This window comes from Meles meles, chromosome 11 (genome assembly GCF_922984935.1).
Source record: "Meles meles chromosome 11, mMelMel3.1 paternal haplotype, whole genome shotgun sequence".
NCBI classification, from domain to species: domain Eukaryota; kingdom Metazoa; phylum Chordata; class Mammalia; order Carnivora; family Mustelidae; genus Meles; species Meles meles.
Genome location: NC_060076.1, coordinates 70676989 through 70689520, shown reverse-complemented (window position 1 = coordinate 70689520; position 12532 = coordinate 70676989). Strand labels below are relative to the sequence as shown.

The window sequence follows — 12532 nt, the reverse complement described above, 5'->3', positions numbered from 1 at the left end:
TGACTCCAGCTCTCATCATTCTAGACTCCCCCTTTAACAAATAAAGAGCTTAATGATTGGGATTTTATATTTACCACCCTTACCAGATTTATAAATTCTAGAAACACACTTCACACGGGGGAAAAAAAAAAGTAATTTAAGATTACTCTCTTTCCTTTTAAGAGGAACGTTTGAATGAATTTTACAGGTAGTTAACTCTTGTTCAAATTGGGCACACATCAAATCTAGCATTATGGGAGTTTTATTTATTTGGAAGTGAACTTTTAACTATCAATACAAATGCCAAAATACTACACAAAACATCCACAGGAATTTTTTTCATCGTTTTTTGAATTGTTCACAAACATTTCCTACATAATCCAACATACAACAGAGAAATGGTACATCTTTTTCCTTCAATTTGCATACAATGGAAAAAAACAAGAATATATATATATTTTACAAAGTTTAACTAATAAGACACTAGCAGGCTGACAGTTTGTCTATAGGTGAGAAATCATCTAATAAAAAATAATAAGAATTTATTTAGCATCAGTCACTTCCATAACCAAGTATTATTCTGATTAATAAAACTTGCTGCCATTAGGCTTCTGGCATATACTTATAACGTTACTCAATTTGTAGTATTGCTCCCCACCTTGGTTCTCCCTTTACAATTACTAACATAGAAAACTGCTGCAGAGTAGGGGCAAGCATTTGCAAACAAAAAAAATCCCCAGCTTATTGTAAGCATAAATGTGTATGATGGAATTTCTTCCCAAGCAATGGACTTTCAAATCAAGAAATCACCAGAATGGAATTAGCCAAGATATTATCCCTATGTCCAAGAAGAGATGCATTTATTTATATCCAACAGAGGAGCTGAAAATCAAACTTAGTGTTTAGTTTGGGGTGGGTTGAGGATCCAGCCATTTGCAAAATGACTGTCTTTTTAAAAAAAAAAATGACCACCAAAAATAGGTTCACTAAATTTATTTTAAAAATCATAAAACGTTTCTTACAAAAGAGCATTACATTCTGCACACTGCTCTGAATAGATGCCAGGGACAAATGGACTATTGTTACTTTTCCTCCCTGTCCCACCCCCCCCCAAAATGTTACAGTGACCACAAAGCAAAGTGTTCACAATAATTACATGGGGGGAATTTTTTCTTTTAAACCACCAACAATGAACAAAAATTAAAATTCACTCACTCTGCTGCTGTTTCAAAATTTCAATGTTAGTTTTTGCACGCCCTTCCCCCCCCCACCCTGTTTTTAAGGAACTAAAACATTACATCTGGTGAACAGCAAAGATTTCACTACACCTCAAATGCAGAACACCTATGAAGCAGAGGAATGTTGGCTTTTTAAACAGAAGCAGATAAAAAAAAAAAGATGCAGGACTCCTTCAGTTCTTCACTAGTCTTAGAAAAACTTTCCAGAATACTGCTTCACACTATAAAAAAGAAAAAATATCTTGCATTAGAATCCTTCAACATCTGCATACTGCTTCACACTATAAAAGAAAAGAAAAAAAAGTACGAATTAGAATTTTTGTTCGTAACATCTTAATCAACATTAAGACAATTTCAATGCTAAATTCAAATGATAAACATGTCCATTACAATTAGAAATAAGAATTAAAACATTAGCAATTAAAAAATTAGAGCAATGTAAAATTAGAGCAATGTAAAATTCCAGAAAAATGATTAATAGTAAATCAGACATTAGTAGAGCAGAATTAGGAAAATGGAATTAAAAGTTGTTAATACTCGGTTGAAAAGACAAAGAAATGCCAGTAAGGTGTGAAATGCTGCATTTTACAGCACCAATCATTTGTCCTGTAGAGGCATGGCCTGTGCCATATGGCAGACTGTGATTTGTTGTCGATTTAGTTATCTAAAAACAACAAAATCACTAGTCTTCCACACAGAACTAGACCAACATCCACTGAATCTTCTATATTTTCTACAGGCTCTGTATAATTTATAACAAGTGGTTTTGGCAGCAGTTTTCACCAGAGAAATGAGAAGTTTGCTTGGTTAAGGCTTCTTCCAGCAAGATTAGTATTGAATGTCTTCATTTTTAGTAAGAAAGCAGAAGAAAATTAAAGCAAAGCTATTAGGATGTTTAGAAGTTAGGTCCCCAAAAGGTTGAGACACCATGGCTTCTAAAAGAAAAATCAATTGAGAAAGAAAGCTTTTAAAAAAGTTTTAGTATGGGTATGCTAACACAAAGGTAAACTCAAACTAACCTGTTCTGCAGCAAATACTGTGCATTCTGTATCTGGTCCTGTGTTCCTGTAATGGTAATGATCCGATCTTCAGACCCTTCTAGAGGTTCATCAATTTTGATCGAAGCTCCTGACTCATGACGGATTTGTTTAATCCGCTGACCACCTTTGCCAATAATAGATCCAGCCAACTGAAAGGGTTTTTAAAAACAAGTGTTTATGATATACTTTAAAAATAACCGTATTACTGGTATTTTCAGTGAATATCAAGTATTAACATTACACAGTCCATTCTAGGATTAAAGACCTCCAACCCATCAAGGCTTGAATTAAAATGCATTTACGCTGCACATCAACATTTCCTTTAATAAACAAATCAGGGGCTCAGAACCCTCTGCTTTAAAAACAGTACAAGAGGAAGACACCTCACTGAAGGCTGTAAAACACAATTTTAGTCTTAAGATAAATTTCTAAGACCTTTTAGTAAGTGTCAGGGAATTTATAGAAAATGATCCATTAAATGTTCCTTGTAACATTACAAGAATGTAAAAATTTAAAGAATACTTACATCTTTGGGAATAGTTACTTGTGTAGTAATAATAGGTCCACCAAGATCACCATATGAGCCACGACCCCCTGCATAGGAATAATCTGATTTAAATAATGAGCATTAAGTTCATTTAGAAAGCATGAAATAATGTTTTGATTTTTACAAAGGAAAAAACTTACCATATCCGGAGCCACCCTAAAAATGGAAAGAAAAAATAAAAAATTACTTTGCCTTCGGAACTATTCTCTAGTTATTTTAATATCCCTAAAGTCTTAGTTTAGGAAACTAAAGTCCTCCCACATTCTCCCTAGTAAATTTTGGAAGACAATCCTTAGGGGAAAAAACCCTTCAGGTACATAGCACAGAAGCAAGAACATTACATGAAGGGAAGTCAACACTTACTGGCAAGTAGGGAAGCATTTGTTACTAATATGAATACAAAAACACTCATGATACTCAACCTGTGGTTCATAAGCCATCTGCCATTCTGATGGGCTCCATGTATCTATTGCAGAGTCCCAAGTTTCGTCAGCACTGAAACCAACCTGTGTCAAAGACAGAACTATTGACATAACCCGCATTGTTTCAGCCATTGAAATACCCATTTTTATATGTGATTTCTATTTTCCATCACTGAAATATTGGCAGAAATCACATATCCTCCAGAAAAAAAAAGCTAAATGAAGTCTTAATATTCCAGCTAACAACTAAAATGATTTAACTAGTTGTCTACGAAATTCATTTATAAAGCAAACTTTCCAATTAATAATCATCTTCAACAAAATGTCAACTATGTGACTTTAGACTCCTAGAAGCTTTCACGTATACACTGATAAATAAAGAGTTCTTACCATGCCATCGTAGCGGTCTCCAGGTCTTCCTCTTCTGTCATAGGCCATTAGATCTCTGCAAGCATAGTACTTGTTGTAATCTCAGTTTGCTTACATGTCACACACACCAAATAAAAAACCTACCCTATCTACCCATAAAGTGAAGCCTCTTACAGATCAGTAATGTGTCAATGGAAGAAACTTACCCTCCTCTAGGTGGTGGTGGTGGAGGAAGAGGAAGATTTCGAGCTCTGCTACCACCCCGGCCACCTCGTCCAGGAGGAGGAGGTGGAGGTCCCCGACGAGGGCTCATATCATCATAATCTCTTCTAGATGGAGGCATAGGACGCCCACCCCGGCCAGGAGGCATTCTGTCAAAACCACCTCTTCCCCGCATAGGAAATCCCACAGGGCGCCCACGGCGGTCATCAAACATCATTGTAAAACCACCATAATCGTAGGTTTCATCGTAAAAATTGGGATCGTAAGGCTGTGCACGTCCTTTGATGGGAGACTAAAATAAAAATATAGCAACGTTACAGACTGAAAGAAAAGAGCCTTGTTTCATACCAAATGATAAAAAGCCAAACATTTCAAGTCCTTTATTTTCTCCTGGGAGGTACTTAAGACAGGAAAAGGAATGCAGGCAAAGGTTAATAGTAGGAAGAAAAGAATTTTTAAAAATGTTATTTTTGGTGAGACCTAAACAAAGTTTTAGCAGCCTGCTTTTACTGTTCCATCTCAAGAAGAGACTAGAAACCCTGTTCACACATTTCACAATGGGGTCTATAAAGAAGAACTTGTCCCCATCTCAAGGACTGGGGCAATCACTACCTTATGTAAGCATGTAACTCATACTGAAGCGTATCGGTTGGGAAGCTGTGCAATGTGGTACTATAGAAAAACTACAAAACTTCATTTGAAGGATCAAAGGCTATTAAAAAAAATCCTCACTGATGATCAAATGACCACTCTCCCAAAGACTTTTTAAATTACAGTGATAACTAAGCAACTAGCCAAGGACAAATAAAAACCATTTTGTCTCAACATGGTGAAACTAAGTTAGAATAAAACATGTTTCATAGAATTAAATAGTAAGTATAATATTCCAAAGGTACCTCTGATATAAGATCAAGGATGATTTTGATGCACTCTACAACCCTATCAGGTTTTCCTCCAATAAGCACGACTCTGTCAGTGGAATGAGGACAGCATTCCTGGAAAAGCTTGATTGTTGTCTGTGTGTTCTGTGATAAGTTACGAAAAAGGGAAGCATTAATCAGAAGGGAAAAAACAAAGTTTCCTGGATTCACATTCAGAAACCTGCCCCCACCCCCAACATAAAAAACCCTATTAGTAACTCCAGGACTTTGCCACAGTATTGGCAAAAAGAACAAACTTGTCGTAACATGCCCAGGCCTTTCTGTTATATTTTAAAAGTGAACTAGAGAAATATAAGTGATAAATATTTTAGGGAAAGAACTCAAAAAGGGGGAATGAGAACCCCACTGACCCAGCTCTATAAGAAACACTACTGTCTAGAAATATAGCAAAAAAACAAAAACAAAACTGCTTTTACCTCTCGAAGTTCTTTGATTTTAGCACCTTTGACCCCAATAATTCCTCCTGCCAGACTCTGATGAATCAGCAGTCTCAACTCGCAGTCAAAGTCACTTCCTTTATAGTGTTGGTACTGCAGAGGGAGAATTATAAAATTTTAGTTCCGTATCAAGGAATCCCCAATAATACACACTTATCTGCTATAAGCATAACAATATACTGTTGCAGTGAGCAACCTGAATTTATATTTCAATAACTTTACCAGTTATGTGCTTATTATCCTCAATAGCCAGGCCCAAAAAGGACATTCTGCACCACCTTAAAAAACTATTTTATTTTCAGGTCCTGCAACACCATACCCACACTGCAGCCATTTAGCATGTCGCTGTTACCACAAAATTATTAATAACATTCAAATAACACCATAATAAAAATGACTGCAAAGCATTTTGCAAATGTAGTTAATTCCCACTGCAGCATGGAGCAGGGTCAACAGTGAGTTGTAAGACCATTCACTTATCATGTTTTTAAGCCTTTTTCTATAGAGACGGGAAAAGTACACTATGTTAAAAATAAAATTGATCCTATGGGCCAGGCTCCATACTTCAGTGGGGTTCAATGGCACTATGACATACATTTAAGCATTCCACAGCATCAGATTCGAGCGGGAGCTGGCTGGTTGCAGTGGGTGATGGCAACTGCAGGCCCTGAAAGTAGAAAAATAAGAGTAATAGGTTAAGTGTCTAGTGTGATCAGGCTATTGTCGCATATATTGGTAAAGCTACTACAACATTATTTCATTATCTATACCATAAAATGAAAAACTTATCTACTCTTAAGAATCAACATGTAACCTTTCCCTATATACCCAGTAAATACAGGATTACACAAAATTAAAAACAATCCTTGAACTAGATCATCATAGTCCTTTCCAACACAGCCCCACAACCAATACTCTAATTAAAAACAAAAAACCCCAAAACACAAACCCTCCCCTGTAACCACAGCCCATAAAATACCTGCTAAACCCATGTGCATGACCACAGTTAGTTCATATTTACTCTAGAGTGGCCAGACTACATTAAAAAATTTTTTTTTAAAGATTATGTTTTAAAACAAACAGTGTGGAATTGTAACCATGCACATTATGTAGTGCAAGATGTTGCTGCTACAAACTGTTATAGCCACTGTCTCTCCACCACCCCCATATTAAGCCCCAATAAAACACTTCCAACAATCCCCCCTCAATTGCCAAATAGGTTAAGAACAAAAAGAGAGCCTACCTCTTCCAAGGTAGGGATGATTTTCTTCAGAATTTCTCCAATTGTTTCAATATCAGCACTGATACTCAATATGCTGTCAAACATCACAAATACCAGATAGTACAAAAAAGGTGGAAAAGAAAAATGAGTTTTGTGTTCATCATCATTAGTCATACAAACTTTTACAGAGAAGTAACATACAATTATTTAATCTCCCCATTTAAAGTAGCCTATTTATAGATTTTTCACATGCATTTTGTTTTATGCCCAATACAGACATGATAACAATATTAGGAGACTTGCAGAGAGACAGAGAGAATGGGCTCTTGGAAGGGCTCAGATTAAGTGGGCAATAAATTGACCAGAACTGAAGCAGAGTTGAATATTTATGTTCCCCGCCACCACTAAGTTAATTAAGGATACCCTCGCTGTTACATTGGTAAAACTGGCACACCTTCTCTTAGGCAAAAGTGGGGGAATATGCAAGTGGTGAACATTATATCTGGAGTAAGGTTATGGATACCAGTTAGAAATTAGATCACTAATGGGCTCTGCAAGAAAACAAATACAAATGCGAGACAGAACAAAGACAACACAAATGAGAAGTGAAAGAAAGTGAACCAGAGTTAGCATTTCATCAGAAAAAATTATGAACAGGCAATGTTGGGAAGCAAGGTGGGCCACAAAGACAGAGCGAGAGACTATTTTGGTAACAATCTGATTTACAATGCAGCAAATATGCAACACTTGAAGCTGTGCTCCTTCCATCGAAATAAAATTAGTGGATCGTTTGGGTGGGCAACTCACGGTAAAAGTTCAGTGACAAAAAGACTTAATGGGGAAAATAAGACAGAAACTTGAAAAACAATACACCGTCTAAAGGGGATACTATTTAATTATATAAAAGGCAGGTAATAAAATACATTTCTCTCTTTCTAATCAGGCAGTGAGGCATAAACTGTTGGGACATACCGCTCGGGGCCACTGCTGTCTGGGACTGAAACACTGGCATTGTACTGCATTGGTCATTGGCGTTCGTGGATGTTGGCATTGGGCATGGGCATTCAATCAGAAGTTGTCAAGTATGGTACCCGTTTGGCAACGAGCACATTTTTGGGCATAGCCAACCAGGGTTTTCACATGGGCGTTCAGGGGCGGATGGGCCAACGTCATGGTGGGCAACGCAGGGGTAAGTCGATCCAGTACATGGGCAACGGAGATATATGGCCAAAAAAACAAGGAGAGGGAAAAGGGGGAAAAGCAATAAATTTTAATTTAATACAAACTATACTCATACTCTCAATTAATGAAACAAGCTTAAGTTGTTCTGAAGACTAACACAATAATGGACTTCTCTATATCTGACTGTGGCTTAACATTTAAGGACCTTAAATGATGGTACTAGCTATTTTTTTTTTTTAAACAAACGATGTTTCAGTAGCAGGCTGGCTCATGAGGGTAGACACAAAACCTGTCATGACTCAGTTTACTGAAATTCTTGAGGAAATGGGGAAATTAATAACCCAGATAATTATACAGAACATCTGGATTAAGAGGAGAGAGGTTTATAAAAGACAAAACAAAAATTCCCACACCACCAAAACCCTAACTCTTAAAAAAGACCAGTTTGGTGTCCTGGAGGTTTAAAACGCATTCCTAGATCCTAGCAAGGCAAGTAAAATTTTAAACAAAATTTCAAGTTCAGTTTACAAGAGGAACATACAAAGATCTGCGACCAAGAGAGAAATGAAATACTATCAAATAAGTATTCAACACAAAGTTATTATTTGCCTCAACTTCAGCAAGGAAACATTAAAGGAGTGTACACTATAAGGAAAAAAATTTAGAAATTTTGGTGTAGCCAAGTCCTAGAAATATGCTTACTTCTGGTGATAACCAACATTTAGTGTGTCTAATCACAAGAGTCAACCCACTATAAAATATGAAGACTCAAATCACTGGCATTGACAAATGGTTTCCCATGTCTACTCTGTTCTTTACCCATATTTAAATCATGCAACCTCAACATTAATCTGTGCTCCATGTGCAAGCTGTTAAACAGATGGATGGATTAAAAAAAGGAAATAAAAATTTGAGTTTAATCAGCCACCTGCAATGTTTTTGATATACTGTAATTGACTCACACACAGTAAGTGGTGCCATTAAGGGTTTTTACACTGTTATTTTCTAATTAAAATGTTATCCTGAAGTGAATAATTTGGTGGAAAGTTATCAGAAAGTGAAGAGGTTTAATACAGACCCTTCCCTCCCCAAACTCAATCTGGGCTTTGTTAAATCAGGAATGGCAAACTGGAAATCATCTATGTAATCGATTATTACAAATGGCTTGTATCTAGGCTATTAAATGATTTCTATGACACAAAATCTTTAAATTTCTACACACACATAAACTGAAGCTGCTCGTGTAGTAGTTTAAACTCTTTAATACTTACGTCTGTACGGAGAGCCTTAATATTCTTGCCTCCTTTTCCAATCACTGCCCCAGCATTCTGGAGGAGAAAAAAAGACAATTAAGCTTACCTTCCCCTTTCCCTATGTTAAATGTCTTCCTATGCTCTTAAACCGTAGCAAAAAACTGCAAACTAAAAACCAAAACACCTAACCTCTCTTTTTTGGGTCATAAAGCTAAAAATCAGAGATAACAAAACTCAAAAAATCACCAAGTCAAATTAAAAAAAAAAAAAAGAAAATAAAAATAAAAATAAAAATAAAAATCAGGGCATTTGTGCTTTGGGGATTAAACATTCAAGATAGCTTTGGGATATTCAGCATGGGAAGAAGTACATGGAGCATGAAAGTTAAGCACTAATTTACAGTTTCCTTCTGAGAAATAATTTAAACATATCAGGTACCTTAACAATGTAACATGTGATGGCATCAAACAAGTAAGCAGCCAACTAGATGTTTCTCCCACAATGCAATCAAGGTATAAACTTTTATCCATCAATGCTTTAAGCATTACCTACACCCTCTGCTACTCTGACCTGCAATGACTCACTGTATTAAGTACTTTCATTTGATCAAAACAACCTGGCATACAAATCTGTTTTGAAGGAGCCACTCAAACCTTTTATCTTCAATCTTTAAGACTTAGAATGCTTCCCAGAGGGCCAAATCAGAACTCACTTTAATTTCTACTTTAGTTAAGAACCCCTTTTAAAATTTTCAAGAATAAAATTTATACCTTGCTCTGAAGCAAAATGCGTAATTCAACCATCTCATCAGTGTTTCTAGATCTTTTAAAAGCTTGTTCCTCTTCCATATCTTCTGCAGGACGTTTACCTAGAAATTAACAGTTCAGATTTCAGAGCAAGCACCGGGTTATCAAAATGAAAAACGCCTTTAATTCAATCACATTTTAGTTTCAACCCACAGGTCAGAGGAAGTAACTGTTCTGTTTGGAGATTTGTTTGTAAGTCAATTAGAGCATGTTCTCTTCCAATAATACTTTCTAAACACAAAACAATGCAACAAGATGCTTGCAAGGGTTAAACTTATAAAATGCAAAGAAACAGTATTTTTATTGTCAAGATATCTTAGTTTAGAGTCACCAATGCAAATCAGTTACCTCTGGTTCATAAATCAAAGTGAAGAGAAAGCTGACAGGGACGTCAGACTAAACAGTTCCAAATAATGAAAGTAACAAAACGGAAAAATCCAGAAATTGTTAAAAAATGTCTTCTCACCAAATTCACCATTGGTTTCGGTGTTGGGGAAGGTTTCCTCTGGCTGTTCAGTTTCCATTTTCTTGTATTAAATGGACACACCAATCTGTTGAAAGATAAAGAGACTAGTACATTTGTTTACTGGAAAGTAAGCTTTGTGTCTTGCTAATAAAAAAAAAAAGTCAAGGAAAATGACTCTGCTTCTAGAACGTACCAGGTATTATATATCCTTGCAGAGCAGAACTGAAGTTCTGGGCGGGACCAACTGACACCCTAGTGCTGCAGTAGCCTATAAAAACCAACATAAATTGAGTTTTGCTTTTTGGTTGCTTATTACTGAATACTAATTTAACAGTAATGTAAATACAAGCTAAGCAGCTCCAAAACTGGGTCTCACACTCTCAAACAACTGCCTTAGGAAAAACCAAAAACAAAAGGACCTATCTGATTTTTTGCAAAAAGAAAACCATGCAGTTTTTAGCCACTGGACGGAGTCCCCACCACGGTAACTAATTGTTTTCTACAAAACAGTACAGACCCAAGGTCTGTAAAACATACACAAGCCCCAAAGCCTTTATTTTTGTCCTTAAAGGTACACATTTATACATGTATAAAATTATACTGATTTTTAAAATGCGTGTGGGTTTCCTCCCATTGGTGACTTGAAATGCCATTCTCTGAAATCTCTTAAGTTTACAAACATGAAGGCAAATTCAAGCTATATACAACAATAAAGTCAATGTACTTAATACTAAATCTTAAAACCATATACAACAGCAGACGCCAACTGCCAATCATACCCGATTATTCAAACAGAACTAATGAAGCCCTAGAATGCTAATACTATCACCACGAGAATATTTTAAGGTAGTAGTCTATAACCTAACAATTATACCTTTAACGCCAGAGTAATGGGACTGCAAACAGCCTTTCACCAGCCCTCACAGGTCTAGCAGAAAGAGCCGACAAGTGGCCTCTCGTAGGCAGAAGACGGATAGCTATACAGCCCAGAGCTACCTTTATGGCCCCCGTTCTTCCGTAACGTTTGTCGATAAACCTTTTAACGACTAACTAAAACGCTACCCTCACCGCCCATCGAGAGCTAAACGTAGAGCTATCACAGATTCAGGTAAATAACTTGAAGACCGCGGGCTCGACTTGTAAGGAAAACGTTGCCGCGGTTCCCCGTTCAGGTCCTTTAGTCACCATTCCTCAAATCGCTAAATATGGGAGAGCAGCGGAACGCACACATGCCCCCCCCAACCCCGGTCCCACACGGTACCAGGGATCAGCAACAACCGAATTACAGAAGTGGGAAAGCCGAAGGAGAGAGCAGAAGCGCCGCACCGCTCCTCACCCGGACCCGACAGGAAATGGCGGCCCGCGTAATGGCGACTACGTGCTACTAGGCGGAGCCGAGCGCGGACCCCCCCTCCCCCACCCACCACGCGGTCCCGAGATCTCATCCCCCGCACCCTCCCCCCACCGCGGGAGAGACAAAGCAACGGAAGCAGCCTCGACCGTTCGATCTGTCCCGCTCCAGCTCCGCTCCCGGGCCGGGAGGCCCCAAGTGCAGCGGGACCCAAACAAAGAGCGGCGGCGTTCTCCGCTGCCCTCGGGTCCCGCTCGCCGGCCGCTTCTCCTTCGTACACCAAGTGTCTAGTTCTTAAGACTACAGAACTACTGATCATCCTGCAGGCATACACCTCGCAATTACCCGAAGCCTCTCGCACCACAACGCGGACTGCGGATATACGCTCAGGGAAATGGCGGAGGTGGGGGGAGGGGAAGCCGGGCAACGTTCCCTGAGAGTCGGCCAACCACCAAGCAGCCCCCAAATGCCTCCCTCAAGCGGCAAACTTCGTCTCTGACCCTCGCCCCCACGCGCCGTTCGTCCAGCCCCGCTCCTCACCGCGCGAGGCCGCCGTCCTTGTGCCGCCGCGCCGCCTCGCCGTCTCAGCCGGTCACAGCTAGACTGAGAACGAGCGCAGGCCCCCGCTGCCTGCCCCCGCCTCTCCGCACTCTCCTACCCCGCCGCCGAGTCCAATTGGTTGCCCGGGGTTTAGCGGTGGCGCGAGGGCAAAGCGATTGGCCCAAGGCCGCATCAATCAAAGTGCCGAAGGAGGCGACGCCACGCCTCGCGCCGGCGCCTCCCTTCAGATTGTGAGGCCGCTAAGGGCCCGAGAAAAGCCGGGCTTGATAGAAGTCAACGCAGCCTTTAGGGAGGCCAAACCCATGCCTGAATCTATAATGCCCTAGCGCCGAAAACCCCAATTACCTATAGGCCGCAAGAAAGAGGGACGTAGGTAAGACGTCGAGGTTGCAGCAGCAGAGAAACAGAGGATAATGGCGTCTGCAGCGCTTTCGCCTGGAGCGCCCTCCTCCTTTCTCGTTCGCGCACTCACTAGCGGCAGAGGGGAGGGAGGGGA

General features: G+C 39.2%; 1 protein-coding gene across 8 annotated transcripts; it reads right to left on the bottom strand.

Annotated features, from left to right (window-relative positions):
- Positions 1-223: 223 nt before the first annotated feature.
- Positions 224-12514, bottom strand: HNRNPK (heterogeneous nuclear ribonucleoprotein K). 8 transcript variants are annotated; one of them, XM_046022758.1, is made up of 17 exons: positions 12382-12514; positions 10318-10392; positions 10125-10209; positions 9623-9720; positions 8871-8927; positions 7390-7433; positions 6439-6511; positions 5791-5862; positions 5175-5288; positions 4714-4842; positions 3802-4109; positions 3617-3671; positions 3227-3310; positions 2945-2960; positions 2784-2866; positions 2237-2406; positions 224-1498 (listed from the first exon to the last, which is right to left on the bottom strand). In XM_046022758.1, exons 3-17 carry the CDS (start codon positions 10180-10182, stop codon positions 1465-1467), a joined length of 1395 nt encoding a protein of 464 aa, XP_045878714.1. In that variant the 5' UTR covers positions 10183-10209; positions 10318-10392; positions 12382-12514; the 3' UTR covers positions 224-1464. The 8 variants fall into 8 exon arrangements, with proteins under 8 accessions (XP_045878714.1, XP_045878713.1, XP_045878718.1 ...); XM_046022757.1 differs by lacking the exon at positions 12382-12514 and adding an exon at positions 12016-12153; XM_046022762.1 differs by lacking the exon at positions 12382-12514 and adding an exon at positions 12016-12153 and having other exon boundaries at positions 224-1438.
- Positions 12515-12532: the final 18 nt, after the last annotated feature.

Bases quoted from the DNA above. Each gene is read 5' to 3' on its own strand.
- HNRNPK (XM_046022758.1), bottom strand. From the start codon at position 10,182: ATGGAAACTGAACAGCCAGAGGAAACCTTCCCCAACACCGAAACCAAT. The intron at 5,289-5,790 runs GTATGTCATAGT...CTCCCTCTGCAG, and splicing joins ATGCTGTGGAATGCTTAAAT to TACCAACACTATAAAGGAAG. The intron at 2,407-2,783 runs GTAAGTATTCTT...AAACCCTTTCAG, and splicing joins AAGTAACTATTCCCAAAGAT to TTGGCTGGATCTATTATTGG.